Source organism: Priapulus caudatus, unplaced genomic scaffold (assembly GCF_000485595.1).
Source record: "Priapulus caudatus unplaced genomic scaffold, Priapulus_caudatus-5.0.1 Scaffold40, whole genome shotgun sequence".
NCBI classification, from domain to species: Eukaryota; Metazoa; Priapulida; class Priapulimorpha; order Priapulimorphida; family Priapulidae; genus Priapulus; species Priapulus caudatus.
In genome coordinates, this window is record NW_014577101.1 from 326428 (window position 1) to 347985 (window position 21558).

Sequence of the window (21558 nt, forward strand, 5' to 3'; positions counted from 1 at the left end):
GAGGCTGAAGGCGCTGGCAGAGGATGGTTACTACTACAAGGGCACCGTCGTCGGTCACTTCGGACGTGGCGACGACGCTGGGTACGAGATCGACGTCGTGGGCCGCAGCGTGCAGCGGTACAGCTGGGATAAGGTGAGGAGGAGGAGGTGACGCGTGATAAGTTGGGTTTGCAATGTGTCACAGAGATTTTCGGCTCTAGCGGGTGCTCTGTTTAAGTGCGGGGAACAATAGTGATTGAAGCTTCACAGTGCTTGCTTCTCTGCTATTTGAGTTCGTGCAACTCACTTGCACGTCCGACAATAACACATTGGACCTGGTCTGTATAAACTCCGAAGGGAAAGTCACATGCACTCTTTTTTCCAACATTCACAGTCGAATGCTAATGTTATTACAGCGTGGCGAATGTGCGCTTCATAGCTCATGGTATGTATACGAAAAGAAGTTGCCAAGCATGCAAAACAGAAATCGGAATGTTAATTCGTCTCGCCTTTACTGGCCAATTAATCCACGTGACACTTCGTGCAGCACTACTGCCTATTTGACGCTCACGTCGCCGTACCGTATCTGTGTGCCACTAACGTAATGCTCGTGACCGGCCGTCGCTAGGTGATGTTGTCTACGGAACAGGCGCAGGCGTATCTGGACGACGACTGCGGTGCTACAACGAGCTCTGGCACCCTGCCGCCTTTCGACATCAATTTGGGGAATTTGCTGCACGGCAAACGCTCGTGCAGAGGCAGGCAGGCCGGCATGGACGTGTCTGTGAGCGAGAGCAGGTTAGTATGTGCCCGAGGCGATCTGCGCTATATTTGTTTTGCAAACATTTGTTTTGCTTGAAACACATTGTTTCGAGCTTTAAAACGTGTACGTGAAATACGCGATGGAGTTATATTGGCACTAGTATCATACACTGTTGTGCGCTTGCGACATTGGAGCAGCTATTTCGATTACTCATTGCTTGTAGGTCTTTGAAGGCGTCTGCTGTCAAGACGAAACCTGCTTCGTCTAGTAAGAAAGGTGTGAAGCGTAAGGCCGGCGGAGGCGAGACGTCAGGAAGCGACTGCAACCCAGCTCCTCAGAAGTTGGTGATTTTGCAGCAGGAGATAGTGCTGACCCCTAAGAACTCGAGCACACCGACACTCGGTGAGTTTTCTTTCCGCGAAAACGTGCGTCTCCACCGGAGATGACGTGGGACGATATTAACGTGCAGAAATCTGCAGATGCCATTCGCATAATCTTCAAAATGCGACATTCTCAACAGTGAATGTCGAGTGAATCCGACTAAAATGATCAGACTGTGTATAGTAACTAGCATGAATATATTTCCTCACTTCTTCTTATCCTCATGGTCCCCCGATGGGACATAAGGCTGTCCCTCAATTACTGCGAGTAGTATAATTGTCCCCAATATATCGAATTTCCCAGATTTTTATTGAATTTTAAACTAATTTAAAAACACCTTTATATCAGCTAAGTTTGAGGATATGTTTAGTGCTGCTAATAAGGATTTTAGATCCCCTAGTGAAAAACTCAATAGTCAAACCTTTGTTAACAGACACCATAGAATGAACACCTATGAAGGACACTTTGAACATTTCCCTCAAGTGACCCATGTGTACATCGACTGTAAATACACCTCGTAAAGTTCGAGATATGCTGACTTCAGACAAATGCTCTGTAACCCACAGGTTTTGTTTATTCGTAGGCAGCGAGATACGCTCCACAGGTGGGAGTAAGCATGCACCCAGCCCCGTGCCGCAATCGCCCCGTCGTACACCAAGGCGGGCCCGGGCTGCACATGCCCTGCAGTTTGTTGAAGAAGCTGGTCCCATCTTCGCAAAAGGTATATAGGAATGTCCAATAGGAAATGTCCAAAGGATCCAATTTTATACTGAATATGTAACTTTGTATAACAAATATGTAGTTATAAATAGTTATATAAGTAATATGGTACTAGTATAATTAGATCTAGAACTGCCTGGAGCGATTGACAGGTAGTTCTAGCCAATTGGACTTGCGATAGGGGTGTTCTAAAAGTGCTGCTTAGTAACGAAGAACCACAATGTTGACAACTTTGGTGTGCGAGCATGAAAAAACACGTGTTTAGCTTGACTAGACTTACTAACTTACAATATGTAAATGCAGCATGGCCATTTTTAGCTCATCTGACATAGTCAGATGCAGCTTGTAGAATCGCATGAGCGTGCGTCCATGCATTAACAGTTGGGCGCAAATCTTAACCGCTTGACGTACGGTCACGATATTCGGGACGTTGGGGGGGATCGTCAAAACGAGTTGGGATGTCAAAAGCTGGGGGGCAAAGGTCAAAGTTTAAGAGGTGTAAAAGAAGGAACATTTCCTCCTTAACATAAGGTATAGGGAGGAAATGCAGAATTGCGGCACAAATCTAAACGGCTCGACCTAGGCTCGTGATAGTCGGTGTATAGCATCATGGTAGGAAAAGCCATCACTGTGCCGAAATTGTAGGTCACAGGTCAAAGGTCAATGGGGCACGGGCGCGCCGCTTTTCGAACATTACTTCTGAGGACACTGGTCTGACGGAGCGATTGAACACAAATTTTCTTGTTTCAGCCGGCTGACCTAGCATTTTTATGCTTACCTTGCAAAGCGAACACTGCAAATGTACATTTCTGCCTGACATGCGAAGAGTAGTGTGCGGATAAACACTTTTGACCCTCAAAGGGGGTTAAACATTGATGTTGTTTGCTCAACTCGCGTTGGCGAGTCTGTGGTTGTGAAACTCCATTTTATACAGTGAATTACACACATAACCTCACTTACTTGAACAACTGCTTACTTAGAGATACATGAGATGACTTATATTAATGAAGATTCTGATAGTGTTCATTATGAATAGTCTGGAAATACCAGTCACTAGCACTCAAATAATATACCACAGGAGCTGAGGCTCGCGGATTTCCAGACTCTCTTTTAATTTCTCATCAAATTTTGGCACAATATGACGCAGTGTGTACGTTCTTGAGAGCTTATTACGGTCGCCACTAATCAATGGCCTACCTTGTACTCGAAATTAGTTTACATGATATTTGCTATCGTACTTGCTGGTAAATTAAAATGTAATCTTGGACGAGCTGCTCTGGTTTGTATTCAACATATGAGCTATTTTAACGGAGCCAGATGTGCCCTTGCAAGGGGTTTAATGTACGGCTTATTACCTGACAACATAGAATCACGTTATGTATGTAATAATATGGTAATTATTGCCTGTCTGCTTTTTGCAATCCGTCGTCACGTGCCCCTGACAGCTGCCATTGCTGCAATGCATTTTGGCTACGATGCAGAGATGGCCTTTTGATAGGCGGCCCGCCATTCCTAATCGCGAATTTTTCACTTACACTAGTTTGAAGTGTTCTTTTTTGAGGTTAGAATGAACATATGTTATCGGGACATTGTATATGCACAAATGAATTTATTCAGCAGCAACACCAGACACCAGATGAGCCTGTCGCTCGCGGCACTTTGTTAATTCTCTTGGATAGATTGGTTATTATGTCAATTTGCTTAATCTGCGTGATGTACTGAATGTGTACTAGTAGTCAGGGAGCAAATGTCGCAAATTCCCATGGGAATTCCAGGCGTAAAGCCAAAAGCTAGGCTAGAATGTGTCGCAGGGAACCATATGGACATGAAATATATGTTGGGCAACATTGAAACTTGCACCGCGGGCTATTTTAGGGGGTGTATTTTAGAAACAAACAACCAAATTTTTCAGCATGGAAACGAGGCTCTGATATATAAATAGCTATAAACTTATTTTATTTTCCATAAATTCGGTCCAAACTTTTCCGCGATTACAAACCTCAGCGAGCTTGGACATGGCTAGATTATATCATTCCACTAAAACGATCACATGACTATCGGGGCACGAAATACGAGGCTGCTGATATATAATTTGCTATAACTTTCTTTTTATTTTCAATAAAATTCCGGCGCCAAACTTTCAAGCGATTATCTAACCTCAGGAGTTGGACATGGCTAGACCATAAAGCCTAAATGGATCATGCACTGCATTATAAGGATCAGTCCTCATCACCTTCTGAATTGTAGAGTCAGAACCTCAATGTACTCGGCTCTTCTAGGCGATTCTCGCCATAGGTCACTGTCCTCCCGGAGCAGCCACAATTGTTCAGTAGTTCAGTAGTTGAGGTTTAGCTTTTGCACGTGAAACGGTTCGTTGAGCACCGACTTGCTAAGCAATTGCACTTGACCAACTCAATAACAGCATCTGGTGCGGGAGACAAGCTCGTCATCACGGGTACCCAGGTATCGCCTTCTAGCTTCCAGCCATACTCTTCTGGGAAAGGAAGTTGTGGATTCGCTACAAAATCGGTACTCCATACTTTCTCTTGATAGCAGGCTCTCTTTATACCTTCGCGAAGTGCGGCATGGGTGGGTGGCAACTTCTCTGATTGCGCTTCAATTTTCCGGAAAAGGGACCACTTGAGCTTCTTGACATTAGCGATGCTTGATTTGGGGGCGTAGACCTTGCATACAAGCCTCTCGAGAGTATTGAGCGTCTGCACCGTCGGCTGATTTGGAAAACCCATGTTTGCGAGAGCGTCAAAAACTTCTTCATCTGATTCTGGGAAGATCTTCCACTACGTGGCCTTTCCTTTGCCAGCAAAACAACCAGTAACATCAGCACCACTCAATGCATGAAGGCCGGGTAACGCTGCTACCTTCTGATGACCAAGAGCTTGTGCTATGGGCTGTAGCCTGATAACCCGTCGTTGCTGCCCAGTTCCTGTAACAAAGTTGATGTTGCTACAAAGTTCAGGGCATTGTCTCATGCACAAAATAAAGACATCCGTATCCGGAGATATGGATTTCTGTAGCTCCTTGTCTAGTAGCATCAATGGCGTGCAGCATGATCTTCATGTCTGCTTCCTCCTGACTACTGCGAAGGTGCGCGACATCTCGATGGGTTGCTTTACATTCACACCCCCAGGCGACAACGAGATCCTTGCCCTTTTTTTCTGCTCTCTGAAGTACCTTGGCTGCAAGATATTCCGTCAACTTCATCTTGGTCTTGGTGTGTGACAGTATGCTTTTCATCGGGACCTTTGCTATATGAGTCGTGTCTGATATTCGGTAGTAAATCGGCGCTTGATCTCCCTGCCGAAGGACGCGTGTAGCTGACTTTAAGGACGAGGGAACATCGTAACGGTCAAAAACCAAATGAATCTCTTCTCTTTCGGAGAACTTGAAGAGAAGCTTGTCAGTGAAGTGTTCGGCAAGTTGAGCGCACGTAGCTATGCAGGCCGGTTTGTCCAGCGATTGCAGCTCCGCCATTCCATCCACAATGACTGCCTTCTTTCGATGCACCGGGAGTCTTGCCTCATCAGTCTCATCAGTGGAAGAGACAGCTGGCGCCTCCATAATCTTTCTCAACCAAGCTCATCAGCGTACTCTTGTTTAGTCAATGTAGCATCACATCATCAGCAGCAAAGAGGGACCTCGGAACCACAGAAAACTCGTACTGGCCAATTGCTTCTTGTATGTTGATTTCCACTGGCACACCACCATCATCCGGGCAAACAGGCTTCTGTCCTCTTGTAACTCAACTACCTTGTTCTTCACGGCAACCCTGGTCTTCTTTAGAGTAGTCTTCCAAGTTAGAAGCTTGCGTTTCTTCATGGGAGATCACAGATTGACATTGGCTTTCTGGATGCGTTCTGACACGAATGTGTTAAGGAGTTTGGCTCCCTCGCTACTCTGTGCACAGAGGTTCTGTTTCGTTTCCTCAGATACTACCACTTTAGTGACAATATTGAACAAGTCATCTCCAGACTGATCTAATGGGTTAGTGTAGCTTGCGATTGTTGCGATCAGCTTGTTGACATTCTTCTGTTCTTGGGACAATGTGGCGGTGGTAAGCTTGTGATGATGACTAAGGATTTTGGAGTGTAAGTGATTGGACGCGCCTGCCATATCTCTCGCTTGCTTGGCCAACTGAGCCAGTTCTGGAGCAATCAAAAAGAACTTTGTGCAGGCATTAGGATTCAGGGTTATACCAACTAATCTTCCACTGACTTTCATCGAGCGATTGAGATGCTCCAGGGCGTTGTCTGCACCAAGCCCACAGAAAGGAACGACGGGGTTCTTGTTCACAATCCAGTTGCCATTCTTAAACTCGCTGTAGGTGTCGGGGTCACTTGTCTCGAGAGACTTCATTTCTGCGAGATACAGATGGATCATCCTAGCGTAGTTAAGTCGATCATGGGCGAAGAAGGACTTTGTGAACCTTTCGAGGGCCTTTAGGTGGAGATCCCAGTCAGCAGTATGAACGGCGCGAATAAACATCATCAACTCTAAAACCATTTCCATGTACCTCCGAAAGACCTTGAACATTGGTTTGCTTGCGTGCTTCTCATCGAACTCTGACATTTTAGTCATGATATCCAATGTTTCTACAGCATCTGCCATGTTCTTGTGCGCCTGCGCTACATTTCCGCTCTCTCCGCTTGTGCAAGCTTCCTCCAACTCGCTCGCCAGCTGCGTCAGACGCCTTTTGGTTTCACCTGTTTCATGCTCCAGGAAGAATTGTTGGTAAAGGTTGAATAAGGCTTGCAAAGTTATAAGGTGTGCTGTTTCAGCTCTCTTAGTATGGTTACCCTCAACAATCTGTCTAACTGTTGATGAGCCATAGAGGTCAGATTCAATCTAAGCCATGTCGATTCCGCTGCTCTTGATGTAAGCGCCGATGGTCTTCACTGGGCCATGACGATATGCAACTCGCCAGTGCGTAGAATCAGGTTGCTGAGGTCACCTCGAGCCATCTGCACTTGGCATACTAAGCAAAACCGCCGGGATTTATCATCTTCTGCCATAGCATCCATAGTTTCAACAAGAACACATCTGCTTGAACTGTAAGTCAAAATGGCAGTCTAATAATGTCAGAGCCTTGATTTCGTGCCAGATATGTCACGTGATCGTTTTAGTGGAATATTATGATCTAGCCATGTCCAAGTCGCTGAGGTTAGTAATCGCTAAAAGTTTGGCCTAATTTTATTGAAAATAAAAAAAAGTTATAGCAATTTATATATCAGAGCTTCGATTTCGTGCCAGATATGTCACGTGATCGTTTTAGTGGAATATTATGGTCTAGCCATGTCCAACTCGCTGAGGTTAGGAATCGCTGAAAGTTTGGCCGAATTTTATTGAAAATAAAAAAGTTATAGCTATTTATATATCAGAGCCTCGTTTCCATGTTGAAAAATGGTGTTGTTTCTAAAACACCCCCTAAAATAGCCCGGTGCAAGTTTCAATGTTGCCAACATATATTTTCATGTTCCATATGGTCTCCTTGACACATGTAGCATAGCTGTTTGCTTGTAGCCTGAATTTCCCACGGGATTACATTTGCTCCCTGACTGATGCATCCAGTTGAGCAGGCTACCGAGACATTCTTTAATAGTTGGACATGCAAACGTTACACGCAGGCAGCACACTGTTTGCGGGGATGACATTCATTTTGACGAAAGCTGATCCGAGTGGCTCGGTATTGGCAGAAGACGAGAAGGAAGGCACCAGTGCAACGTCAACAGACTGCAGTTCGATTGAAGGTCTGATGCTTTGATGGGTTGATATGCTAGGCTTAAAAGAATATATAAGGCTTAAGAGTGCAGCTTGAAGGGCAGTATGGAAAACGTGGCATGTATGAGAAAATGTGAATTTATCATATAAATGTGCCCTCTCCCCGACTGCAAATTTGGTCTATTTCAAAAGATCTGCCAAATATGCATACAAAGATTTACCAGCAAATTTGATTCAACAGTTCGTAGTGTCAATGTCAACCTCGGGCAGACCAACACTCATTTACCTTTATTGCAGTATAGATTAATTAAATTGTTGTTTGTTGTTCCAGCTACACCACGAGTGACAGTCGATTTTAATAAAGATCACATTACCAAGCAGATTAAGGCAGGAGGTGGAAAAATCTTTAAAAAGTTTGAACAGAATCAGGTATATTACTGAGGAATAACACGGTCATTCACATAATAGATTTATTCTGCATGAAAAGCATCGCAGATATATGTTTTGATTAGTTTGCATGATGGTTATCGCTCGTATCACACTAGCCAGTCATTTGTCTGCTAAGTATCCAACAGCTGAAAACTCCAGGTGCTACCAATTAAGTACCATCATGTGTTGTGTGTGTTGCTCTTGTTGTGTTTCTTCGCCTAAACAAAGGATGACACATCCATGTTAATTAGTATATTGAAAGTAGCTCTTTTCTAAAGTCACAGCCCAGGCATAAGAAGTAGGCAGCTCTTTGTGCTGAAATCACTGCAGTGGTTGCAGCAAAGACACGATGGCACCTGGCCTTTAGCCTAGATAGTGGAAACCTAGCAGTATCTCTCTACGTTGCTGGCAGGTGGTTCTCATCGTTTTACGTGTATGCGTGCATGATTGCACACGTCAGTTAGGCTGGACTTGTCACATTTCAGGCAACGGCGGAGAATTTCTACCTCATTGCGGACACGTTCTGTAGAACGGCAAAGTACCTGCAGGCGTTGGCATGTAGCATCCCCTGCGTGTCGCACAGGTGGATCCACGACAGCTGCTGTTTTGTAGGCATTACTATGGCCACGTGCTGCATGTTGTAAAAATAAGACAATAAAAAACGAAAAATAACTTTTGTTCAACCCCATAATACTATGTAATGACTTTATGCATTAATGGGTTGTAGAATCTAAAATTTAGTATAATCATGTATGGTGGGGGGCCATGTTACAGAATCAACTGCAGGACTACAGGGGATACATTCTTCCAGCTGGGCAGAATATTCTGACAGGCAAACCTGTGGAATGGTGAGTTGTCAGTCTTCACCATTGCTAATAACTTTAAAATATGGCGCCTGGTGAGGTAGTAAAGCCTGCGTGCCATACACAGTAGCGTTTGGTTGTCTGCGTTGCCGTCCTTTGTGACGTCTATTTTAAAACCCTTGGCAGTAACCAAGATGGTTCCCTGGCGTACAAGTGTGAGAAAAAGCCACCTCCATGTCTATCCTCCCCATCCGTGCCCACTAACAGGTTTATGCTTCGCCCGATTTCGGAAAGATGCATTGGTTCTTGCAATATTTAGCAGGCTACTCTTCTAACATGGTAAACCTGTCTGCTGCTGTACTCAGTCTAAATATTAATTGAATGTTAACAATTCGTTTGTAATTGCACGCGTGTTGTCATTGTGATTTCAGGCAGGCAAGAGGTCCGGTTCTTGCAGGACTTCGTATCATGATCCTGTCCGTCAATAGCATGTTCAAGGAGCTGTGGTCGCCGGTGCTCGTGGCAGCAGGGGGCGAGGTGGTCGGCGAACTCTATGCCCTGCATCCAGGTACAGACAAGTTGTTATTATTGTCACGTGTCACCTGCTCTCGTATATATACATATATCTATGTGTCATCGATCTATCGATCTATCTATCATTCGCTCGCTCTCTATTTCTGTGTATATATATATACATCCTTCACCTCCCTCATTGCGACCAAGCATACAAGCTGTCTCAGCATATTCTCAAGTGGAGCTGATCAGTATCGCACAGGCATTTTTCTGTGACCTGGTGAATCACCATTAAAGGCTATACTGGATTCTTATTGGATCTGAAGCTAACTAAACAAATAAATTGGTGCCATCTTATCGAAGAGATGGACAACTGCAACAAACTCACACGTATAGATGTTTTTTTAGAGAAAACTGCTCCAATTTATATGTTTCGCGTGATTTCCTTGCAGATGCACCGAACCCTGTTGATGTAGTGATGGCAGATCAAATCGACAATGTCACACAGTCGGTGGGACAACTGAGCATTCCTGTGGTGACGTCAGAGTGGATCATTCAGTGTCTGGTCAACGGCTTTAGAATTGACTGCAATGCTCATTCGAAGTTTAGATTAGACTTGGTATGAGGCCTGTAGGTCGACATGTAATTTTACACAGTGCAAAGGATTGCAAAGGTTACACAAGGTGTAAAGGATTTAGGGTGTATTAAGAGGTAGGTTGTGAAGAGCGTGTACGTGGAATTTTAAGTGCATTCGAGAAGTGGTGAGTGACGTCACACTGGCGCGCGTCTACATGGTCATTAATCTACTATATACGCCCATGAATACTGTGTAGGCCTATGTGTGAAGGTACGGGTCATACTATAGCATTCCGGATATATTGAGAGCCACATGTTATGTACGGATTTTATAGTTTTTCATACATGAGAATTTCCCGCGGCCCTGCGGATTTCCGCTTTTAAATTATATTCCAAACATAATGAGAAATTGCTTAATTCGTGTAGATCCGTTGAGAACGAATTGGGGGAGGTAGGTTCAGGTTAGTCAATGATTGACGATCGGTACCGGTGCATCGTAAAAGCATTCAAATACCGGACGATCACAAGTAATCTCTGAAAAATATTGCTACTACCCCTGTAATCTGTACTTAGACTGTTCCACTTCGTCGCTCTTGCGATGGTAAATCTATTTTCATTCGTCAATTTCCCGATGAATGCTTTCATGTTAAAATATGGCTCCAATCGTTGTACATAAAAAATCCATTCTCATGTACTCTTAGAATGCACCAGTCTAGCTTTAAAATCGTAAAATTTTACATGAGAGGGGAGGGGCACATTATGTTCTCTATGTGGGATACTAATATCCATTTGGAATACCAGAAACCTAGAAGCTAGTAATCCACTTGGATACAAGATGAAAATTCTAATTTTGGGTCCTATAACTGGAAGAAATTTTAGAAAATTAAATGGGGTTTTATATGAAAGCTCAGGATTGCGTTCATTTCTTTCAAAATTTCGCCTGCAGCGCTCGCTAGGCATGGATACTGAACTGACAAATTTTTGAATCACGCACTTTTCCGCTTGTTTGGTCATTCACTGTTCTCATGTATAAACATTAGAATACATTATATAACTTAGATAATCATGATAAATTTATATAAAATATTATGAAATATGTTTTGTACCAAGATAACAATAAATTTTTGTACAAAGTTTTTATTTGTTGTTATTCTTACTGTAAACTATAGGAAGTTTTTGTTGTTTCTATTCTCATTTACAGTATTGATTCTGGGCAATAAACATCAGATATTTGCAATATGATGACAGCATGAAGTTTAAATAGTTGTATAACTTTTGTCCATTAGGTGATTGGATAGGGTCATTCCATAGAGAGGGACAGCTACAAGTAGCATTGTGGCCAAACGAATAGAAAGTGTGTTTGCATGTGCTTGTGGTCAACAGGAATGGATCAAGAATGTAAGAGAGTGAATGAGAGGGGGGGGGGAGTGATTTGTAAAATATGACTAATATGCATTGATATCAAGAAGATTTTACAAATTACTTGTTTAGTTTGCTAGTTAATGTAGAAATAAACTGTAAAATATAATCCATATAAAAATCTTACATTTCTTTATTTAAATATACACGGTTTGATTGGAGCAGTCTTGGTTATCACAGAATACCACATTACAGCGCACTGACACAACCTTCACAATCTGCAATGGATGTGAGAATCTAGGAGTGAATAAAAACAGTTCTGTTTTTATTCACGCCGGCTAGAATAGCACTCCATATTTTCAAGCAACTACTTGTCTTTTAGAGAAGTTTATTAAGGCAAGTCCAAAATGTAATGTACACGATCATGATGAAGCCAACAACACACTACAAGAAATACAGCTACGATTCCAGGTAACACGAATGCACACCTAACGTCTCAGTGTGCTAGCTTCTGGCTTTGCTCTGAGTTCCCACGTGAAGCCTATTCAACTGTCGCAGCGTTTGTAGGAGGTTGGTGATTATTAACTCTGCCTTGTCTTCCATTCGCAACGCACACTGGTACATCGACTTGTACGTTTTTAGTAATTCTGCATCCGGCGGCCCCTTACTGAAACCAAAACAGTACTCGGTTGTAAGAAGACGGGACTTGCTTCAACTTGTTCTACACACACGTACCTTCTGATGTATGTCAAATGCGGTTGTAATAAAATTTGTGTTTACCGAAATTTGGTGCGGTCCACAATATAGGCGTCTATAGACGTACTGCACTTGTTCATATCAGTTATCTGCAGCAAAATGGCAACTCGTCGACAGTAAAATTGCCTCTTATTGAAACGAACTACACTCACCCTCGTTTGGCCGGCGTGGAAGCAGCCTTAACAAGAGCCATCAAGGTTCCCTGCAGTTGCTGCTGCATAATTCCCAGCAGCTTGCTGGCTTCCTGCATGAATTGATTCTCGTTCATCGATGTCACGTTGGACTCTTTCTTTGATGACATGGTAGCCGAAGTCTATAAAGAAATAGCACTGTGTGTCAAACAGCACATGATAGGTAAAACTAGAAAGGGCAGTTGTCGCCAACTACATGTATCCCCCGTGTTCTCCCCAAGATGTGTAAGTATACCAAGTTTGGTCGCGCTAGGTCAATTAGGGGTCGAGTTATAGAGCGGAAGAAAAATATGATCAAGGTCAAGGTCATGGTCAAATAAAAGCCGCAGCGACCTGGTTTTGGTACGCGACACACATTCTCCCCAAGATGTGTAAGTATACCAAGTTTGGTAGCGATAGGTCAATTAGGGCCCGAGTTATAGAGCGGAAGGGAAATATGATCAAGGTTAAGGTGAAGGTCAAATAAAGGTCGTAGTGACCTTCTAGCACTCAAATAATTACCCAGGAGTGAGGCTGCGGATTTCCCAGACTTAATTTTCTCATCAAATTTTGGCACCAATATAGACGCAAGTGTGTACGTTCTTGAGCTTATTCGGTCCACTAATCACTGGCCTACCTTGTACTGAAATTAGTTTACAGATATTTGCTATCGTATTGCTGTAAATTAAAATGGTAATCTTGGACGAGCTGCTCTGGTTGTATCAACCATTGAGCTATTTTTAACGAGCCAGATGTGCCTTGCAAGGGGTTTAATGTACCTTATTACCTGACACCATAGAATGCACGTTATGTATAGTAATAATATGGTAATTATTCGCTCCTGCTTTTTGCAATCCGTCGTCACACTGACAGCTGCCATTGCTGCAATGCTTTGGCTGACCGATGCAACGATGCCTTTGATAGCGGCCCGCCATCTATCGGAATTTTATTACACTAGTTTGAAGTGTTTTTTTTGAGGTTAGAAATGAACATATGTATAGGAACATTGTATATGCACAAATGAATTTATCAGCACAACACCAGACACCAGATGAGCCCTGTCGCTCTGCGGCACTTGTTAATTCTCTTGGATAGATGGGTTAATTACTGTCAATTGCTTATCTGCGTGTGTACTGAATGTGTACTAGTAGTCAGGGAGCAAATGTCGCAAATTCCCATGGGAATTCCAGGCTACAAGCCAACAGCTAGGCTAGATGTGTCGAGGGGACCATATGGAACATGAAAATATATGTTGGCAACATTGAAACTTGCACCGGGCTATTTTAGGGGGTGTTTTAGAAACAACACGATTTTTCAACATGGAAACGAGGCTCTGATATATAAATAGCTATAACTTATTTTATTTTCAATAAAATTCGGCCAAACTTTCAGCGATTACAAACCTCAGCGAGTTGGACATGGCTAGATTATAATATTCCACTAAAACGATCACATGACATATCTGGCACGAAATCGAGGCTCTGATATATAATTGGCTATAACTTTTTTTATTTTCAATAAAATTCGGCCAAACTTTCAGCGATTACTAACCTCAGCGAGTTGGACATGGCTAGACCATAAACCAATGGACATGCACTGCATTATAAGGATCAGTCCTCATCCACTTCTGATGTAGAGTCAGAATCATCAATGTACTCGTCTTCTAGGCGATTCTCGCATAGGTCACTGTCTCCGGAGCAGCCACATAGTTCAGTAGTTCAGTAGTTGAGGTTAGCTTTCTGCACGTGCATCGGTTCGTTGAGCACCGACTTGCTAAGCAATTGCACTTGACCAACTCAATAACAGCATCTGGTGCGGGAGACAAGCTCGTCATCACGGGTACCCAGGTATCGCCTTCTAGCTTCCAGCCATACTCTTCTGGGGAAGGAAGTCGTGGATTCGCTACAAAATCGGTACTCCATACTTTCTCTTGATAGCAGGCTCTCTTTATACCTTCGCGAAGTGCGGCATGGGTGGGTGGCAACTTCTCTGATTGCGCTTCAATTTTCCGGAAAAGGGACCACTTGAGCTCCTTGACATTAGCGATGCTTGATTTGGGGGCGTAGACCTTGCATACAAGCCTCTCGAGAGTATTGAGCGTCTGCACCGTCGGCTGATTTGGAAAACCCATGTTTGCGAGAGCGTCAAAAACTTCTTCATCTGATTCTGGGAAGATCTTCCACTACGTGGCCTTTCCTTTGCCAGCAAAACAACCAGTAACATCAGCACCACTCAATGCATGAAGGCCGGGTAACGCTGCTACCTTCTGATGACCAAGAGCTTGTGCTATGGGCTGTAGCCTGATAACCCGTCGTTGCTGCCCAGTTCCTGTAACAAAGTTGATGTTGCTACAAAGTTCAGGGCATTGTCTCATGCACAAAATAAAGACATCCGTATCCGGAGATATGGATTTCTGTAGCTCCTTGTCTAGTAGCATCAATGGCGTGCAGCATGATCTTCATGTCTGCTTCCTCCTGACTACTGCGAAGGTGCGCGACATCTCGATGGGTTGCTTTACATTCACACCCCCAGGCGACAACGAGATCCTTGCCCTTTTTTTCTGCTCTCTGAAGTACCTTGGCTGCAAGATATTCCGTCAACTTCATCTTGGTCTTGGTGTGTGACAGTATGCGTTTCATCGGGACCTTTGCTATATGAGTCGTGTCTGATATTCGGTAGTAAATCGGCGCTTGATCTCCCTGCCGAAGGACGCGTGTAGCTGACTTTAAGGACGAGGGAACATCGTAACGGTCAAAAACCAAATGAATCTCTTCTCTTTCGGAGAACTTGAAGAGAAGCTTGTCAGTGAAGTGTTCGGCAAGTTGAGCGCACGTAGCTATGCAGGCCGGTTTGTCCAGCGATTGCAGCTCCGCCATTCCATCCACAATGACTGCCTTCTTTCGATGCACCGGGAGTCTTGCCTCATCAGTCTCATCAGTGGAAGAGACAGCTGGCGCCTCCATAATCTTTCTCAACCAAGCTCATCAGCGTACTCTTGTTTAGTCAATGTAGCATCACATCATCAGCAGCAAAGAGGGACCTCGGAACCACAGAAAACTCGTACTGGCCAATTGCTTCTTGTATGTTGATTTCCACTGGCACACCACCATCATCCGGGCAAACAGGCTTCTGTCCTCTTGTAACTCAACTACCTTGTTCTTCACGGCAACCCTGGTCTTCTTTAGAGTAGTCTTCCAAGTTAGAAGCTTGCGTTTCTTCATGGGAGATCACAGATTGACATTGGCTTTCTGGATGCGTTCTGACACGAATGTGTTAAGGAGTTTGGCTCCCTCGCTACTCTGTGCACAGAGGTTCTGTTTCGTTTCCTCAGATACTACCACTTTAGTGACAATATTGAACAAGTCATCTCCAGACTGATCTAATGGGTTAGTGTAGCTTGCGATTGTTGCGGTCAGCTTGTTGACATTCTTCTGTTCACGGGACAATGTGGCGGTGGTAAGCTTGTGATGATGACTAAGGATTTTGGAGTGTAAGTGATTGGACGCGCCTGCCATATCTCTCGCTTGCTTGGCCAACTGAGCCAGTTCTGGAGCAATCAAAAATAACTTTGCGCGGGCATTAGGATTCAGGGTTATACCAACTAATCTTCCACTGACTTTCATCGAGCGATTGAGATGCTCCAGGGCGTTGTCTGCACCAAGCCCACAGAAAGGAACGACGGGGTTCTTGTTCACAATCCAGTTGCCATTCTTAAATTTGCTGTAGGTGTCGGAGTCACTTGTCTCGAGAGACTTCATTTCTGCGAGATACAGATGGATCATCCTAGCGTAGTTAAGTCGATCATGGGCGAAGAAGGACTTTGTGAACCTTTTGAGGGTCTTTAGGTGGAGATCCCAGTCAGCAGTACGAACGGCGCGAATAAACATCATCAACTCTAAAACCATTTCCATGTACCTCCGAAAGACCTTGAACATTGGTTTGCTTGCGTGCTTCTCATCGAACTCTGACATTTTAGTCATGATATCCAATGTTTCTACAGCATCTGCCATGTTCTTGTGCGCCTGCGCTACATTTCCGCTCTCTCCGCTTGTGCAAGCTTTCTCCAACTGGCTCGCCAGCTGCGTCAGACGCTCTTTAGTTTCACCTGTTTCTTGCTCCAGGAAGAATTGTTGGTAAAGGTTGAATAAGGCTTGCAAAGTTATAAGGTGTGCTGTTTCAGCTCTCTTAGTGTCTAACTGTCGATGAGCCATAGAGGTCAGATTCAATCTAAGCCATGTCGATTCCGCTGCTCTTGATGTAAGCGCCGATGGTCTTCACTGGGCCATGACGATATGCAACTCGCCAGTGCGAAGAATCAGGTTGCTGAGGTCACCTCGAGCCATCTGCACTTGGCATACTAAGCAAAACTGCCGGGATTTATCATCTTCTGCCATAGCATCCATATTTTCAACAAGAACACATCTGCTTGAACTGTAAGTAAAAATGGCGGTCTAATAATGTCAGAGCCTCGATTTCGTGCCAGATATGTCACGTGATCGTTTTAGTGGAATATTATGGTCTAGCCATGTCCGACCCGCTGAGGTTAGGAATCGCTGAAAGTTTGGCCGAATTTTATTGAAAATAAAAAAAGTTATAGCTATTTATATATCAGAGCCTCATTTCCATGTTGAAAAATGGTGTTGGTTCTAAAACACCCCTTAAAATTGCCCGGTGCAAGTTTCAATGTTGCCAACATATATTTTCATGTTCCATATGGTCTCCTTGACACATGTAGCCTAGCTGTTTGCTTGTAGCCTGAATTTCCCACGGGATTACATTTGCTCCCTGACTGATGCATCCAGCTGAGCAGGCTACCGAGACATTCTTTAATAGTTGGACATGCAAACGTTACACGCAGGCAGCACACTGTTTGCGGGGATGACATTCATTTTGACGAAAGCTGATCCGAGTGGCTCGGTATTGGCAGAAGACGAGAAGGAAGGCACCAGTGCAACGTCAACAGACTGCAGTTCGATTGAAGGTCTGATGCTTTGATGGGTTGATATGCTAGGCTTAAAAGAATATATAAGGCATATTATGTGAACGACCGTGTTATTCCACAGTATACCTGATTCTGTTCAAACTTTTTAAAGATTTTGCCACCTCCTGCCTTAATCTGCTTGGTAATGTGATCTTTATTAAAATCGACTGTCACTCGTGGTGTAGCTGGAACAACAAACAACAATTTAATTAATCTATACTGCAATAAAGGTAAATGAGTGTTGGTCTGCCCGAGGTTGACATTGACACTACGAACTGTTGAATCAAATTTGCTGGTAAATCTTTGTATGCATATTTGGCAGATCTTTTGAAATAGACCAAATTTGCAGTCGGGGAGAGGGCACATTTATATGATAAATTCACATTTTCTCATACATGCCACGTTTTCCGTAACATTTATTCTGCATGAAAAGCATCGCAGATATATGTTTTGATTAGTTTGCATGATGGTTATCGCTCGTATCACACTAGCCAGTCATTCGTCTGCTAAGTATCCAACAGCTGAAAACTCCAGGTGCTACCAAGTGCCATCATGTGTTGTGTGTGTTGCTCTTGTTGTGTTTCTTCGCCTAAACAAAGGATGACACATCCATGTTAATTAGTATATTGAAAGTAGCTCTTTTCTAAAGTCACAGCCCAGGCATAAGAAGTAGGCAGCTCTTTGTGCTGAAATCACTGCAGTGCTTGCAGCAAAGACACGATGGCACCTGGCCTTTAGCCTAGATAGTGGAAACCTAGCAGTATCTCTCTACGTTGCTGGCAGGTGGTTCTCATCGTTTTACGTGTATGCGTGCATGATTGCACACGTCAGTTAGGCTGGACTTGTCACATTTCAGGCAACGGCGGAGAATTTCTACCTCATTGCGGACACGTTCTGTAGAACGGCAAAGTACCTGCAGGCGTTGGCATGTAGCATCCCCTGCGTGTCGCACAGGTGGATCCACGACAGCTGCTGTTTTGTAGGCATTACTATGACCACGTGCTGCATGTTGTAAAAATAAGACAATAAAAAACGAAAAATAACTTTTGTTCAACCCCATAATACTATGTAATGACTTTATGCATTAATGGGTTGTAGAATCTAAAATTTAGTATAATCATGTATGGTGGGGGGGCCATGTTACAGAATCAACTGCAGGACTACAGGGGATACATTCTTCCAGCTGGGCAGAATATTATGACAGGCAAACCTGTGGAATGGTGAGTTGTCAGTCTTCACCATTGCTAATAACTTTAAAATATGGCGCCTGGTGAGATAGTAAAGCCTGCGTGCCATACACAGTAGCGTTTGGTTGTCTGCGTTGCCGTCCTTTGTGACGTCTATTTTAAAACCCTTGGCAGTAACCAAGATGGTTCCCTGGCATACAAGTGTGAGAAAAAGCCACCTCCATGTCTATCCTCCCCATCCGTGCCCACTAACAGGTTTATGCTTCGCCCGATTTCGGAAAGATGCATTGGTTCTTGCAATATTTAGCAGGCTACTCTTCTAACATGGTAAACCTGTCTGCTGCTGTACTCAGTCTAAATATTAATTGAATGTTAACAATTCGTTTGTAATTGCACGCGTGTTGTCATTGTGATTTCAGGCAGGCAAGAGGTCCGGTTCTTGCAGGACTTCGTATCATGATCCTGTCCGTCAATAGCATGTTCAAGGAGCTGTGGTCGCCGGTGCTCGTGGCAGCAGGGGGCGAGGTGGTCGGCGAACTCTATGCCCTGCATCCAGGTACAGACAAGTTGTTATTATTGTCACGTGTCACCTGCTCTCGTATATATACATATATCTATGTGTCATCGATCTATCGATCTATCTATCATTCGCTCGCTCTCTATTTCTGTGTATATATATATACATCCTTCACCTCCCTCATTGCGACCAAGCATACAAGCTGTCTCAGCATATTCTCAAGTGGAGCTGATCAGTATCGCACAGGCATTTTTCTGTGACCTGGTGAATCACCATTAAAGGCTATACTGGATTCTTATTGGATCTGAAGCTAACTAAACAAATAAATTGGTGCCATCTTATCGAAGAGAATGTACAACTGCAACAAACTCGCACGTATAGATGTTTTCTTAGAGAAAACTGCTCCAATTTATATGTTTCACGTGATTTCCTTGCAGATGCACCGAACCCTGTTGATGTAGTGATGGCAGATCAAATCGACAATGTCACACAGTCTGTGGGGCAACTGAGCATTCCTGTGGTGACGTCAGAGTGGATCATTCAGTGTCTGGTCAACGGCTTTAGAATTGACTGCAATGCTCATTCGAAGTTTAGATTAGACTTGGTATGAGGCCTGTAGGTCGACATGTAATTTTACACAGTGCAAAGGATTGCAAAGGTTACACAAGGTGTAAAGGATTTAGGGTGTATTAAGAGGTAGGTTGTGAAGAGCGTGTACGTGGAATTTTAAGTGCATTCGAGAAGTGGTGAGTGACGTCACACTGGCGCGTCTACATGGTCATTAATCTACTATATACGCCCATGAATACTGTGTAGGCCTATGTGTGAAGGTACGGGTCATACTATAGCATTCCGGATATATTCAGAGCCACATGTTATGTACGGATTTTATAGTTTTTCATACATGAGAATTTTCCGCGGCCCTGCGGATTTCCGCTTTTTAAATTATATTCCAAACATAATGAGAAATTGCTTAATTCGTGTAGATCCGTTGAGAACGAAGTGGGGGAGGTAGGTTCAGGTTAGTCAATGATTGACGATCGGTACCGGTGCATCGTAAAAGCATTCAAATACCGGACGATCACAAGTAATCTCTGAAAAATATTGCTACTACCCCTGTAATCTGTACTTAGACTGTTCCACTTCGTCGCTCTTGCGATGGTAAATCTATTTTCATTCGTCAATTTCCCGATGAATGCTTTCATGTTAAAATATGGCTCCAATCGTTGTACATAAAAAATCCATTCTCATGTACTCTCAGAATGCACCAGTCTAGCTTTAAAATCGTAAAATTTTACATGAGAGGGGAGGGGCACATTATGTTCTCTATGTGGGATACTAATATCCATTTGGAATACCAGAAACCTAGAAGCTAGTAATCCACTTGGATACAAGATGAAAATTCTAATTTTGGGTCCTATAACTGGAAGAAATTTTAGAAAATTAAATGGGGTTTTATATGAAAGCTCAGGATTGCGTTCATTTCTTTCAAAATTTCGCCTGCAGCGCTCGCTAGGCATGGATACTGAACTGACAAATTTTTGAATCACGCACTTTTCTGCTTGTTTGGTCATTCACTGTTCTCATGTATAAACATTAGAATACATTATATAACTTAGATAATCATGATAAATTTATATAAAATATTATGAAATATGTTTTGTACCAAGATAACAATAAATTTGTGTACAAAGTTTTTATTTGTTGTTATTCTTACTGTAAACTATAGGAAGTTTTTGTTGTTTCTATTCTCATTTACAGTATTGATTCTGGGCAATAAACATCAGATATTTGCAATATGATGACAGCATGAAGTTTAAATAGTTGTATAACTTTTGTCCATTAGGTGATTGGATAGGGTCATTCCATAGAGAGGGACAGCTACAAGTAGCATTGTGGCCAAACGAATAGAAAGTGTGTTTGCATGTGCTTGTGGTCAACAGGAATGGATCAAGAATGTAAGAGAGTGAATGAGAGGGGGGGGGGAGTGATTTGTAAAATATGACTAATATGCATTGATATCAAGAAGATTTTACAAATTACTTGTTTAGTTTGCTAGTTAATGTAGAAATAAACTGTAAAATATAATCCATATAAAAATCTTACATTTCTTTATTTAAATATACACGGTTTGATTGGAGCAGTCTTGGTTATCACAGAATACCACATGGTACAGCGCACTGACACAACCTTCACAATCTGCAATGGATGTGAGAATCTAGGAGTGAATAAAAACAGTTCTGTTTTTATTCACGCCGGCTAGAATAGCACTCCATATTTTCAAGCAACTACTTGTCTTTTAGAGCAGTTTATTAAGGCAAGTCCAAAATGTAATATACACGATCATGATGAAGCCAACAACACACTACAAGAAATACAGCTACGATTCCAGGTTAACACGAACGCACACCTAACGTCTCAGTGTGCTAGCTTCTGGCTTTGCTCTGAGTTCCCACGTGAAGCCTATTCAACTGTCGCAGCGTTTGTAGGAGGTTGGTGATTATTAACTCTGTCTTGTCTTCCATTCGCAACGCACACTGGTACATCGACTTGTACGTTTTTAGTAATTCTGCATCCGGTGGCCCCTTACTGAAACCAAAACAGTACTCGGTTGTAAGAAGACGGGACTTGCTTCAACTTGTTCTACACACACGTACCTTCTGATGTATGTCAAATGCGGTTGTAATA

At 43.2% G+C, this 21558-nt stretch overlaps 3 protein-coding genes across 4 annotated transcripts in view; 2 read left to right on the forward strand and 1 right to left on the reverse strand.

Moving 5' to 3' along the window:
• The window catches only part of LOC106819911, a 27847-nt gene extending 16835 nt beyond the window's left edge, over positions 1-11012 (forward strand). For both annotated transcript variants that reach the window (XM_014824488.1, XM_014824492.1), the window contains exons 15-24: positions 1-133; positions 608-777; positions 966-1144; positions 1707-1844; positions 7486-7608; positions 7911-8008; positions 8494-8616; positions 8783-8856; positions 9243-9379; positions 9777-11012. The exon at positions 1-133 is cut by the window's left edge and continues 1327 nt beyond it. In XM_014824488.1, coding sequence (XP_014679974.1) covers positions 1-133; positions 608-777; positions 966-1144; positions 1707-1844; positions 7486-7608; positions 7911-8008; positions 8494-8616; positions 8783-8856; positions 9243-9379; positions 9777-9949 — 1348 coding nt within the window. In that variant the 3' untranslated portion in view covers positions 9950-11012. The remainder of the gene's footprint in view (positions 134-607; positions 778-965; positions 1145-1706; positions 1845-7485; positions 7609-7910; positions 8009-8493; positions 8617-8782; positions 8857-9242; positions 9380-9776) is intronic.
• Positions 11013-11428: 416 nt separating this feature from the next.
• Positions 11429-12328, reverse strand: LOC106819931 (the record flags this gene model as incomplete). The annotated part of the gene is given in 2 exon segments (XM_014824502.1): positions 11429-11926; positions 12168-12328. Coding segments are annotated over 2 exon segments (324 nt in total), but the record flags the coding sequence as incomplete, so codon positions are not given.
• Positions 12329-17999: 5671 nt separating this feature from the next.
• Positions 18000-20568, forward strand: LOC106819942 (tumor suppressor p53-binding protein 1-like). The gene is made up of 4 exons (XM_014824510.1): positions 18000-18145; positions 18313-18386; positions 18773-18909; positions 19308-20568. Exons 2-4 carry the CDS (start codon positions 18364-18366, stop codon positions 19478-19480), a joined length of 333 nt encoding a protein of 110 aa, XP_014679996.1. The 5' UTR covers positions 18000-18145; positions 18313-18363; the 3' UTR covers positions 19481-20568.
• Positions 20569-21558: the final 990 nt, after the last annotated feature.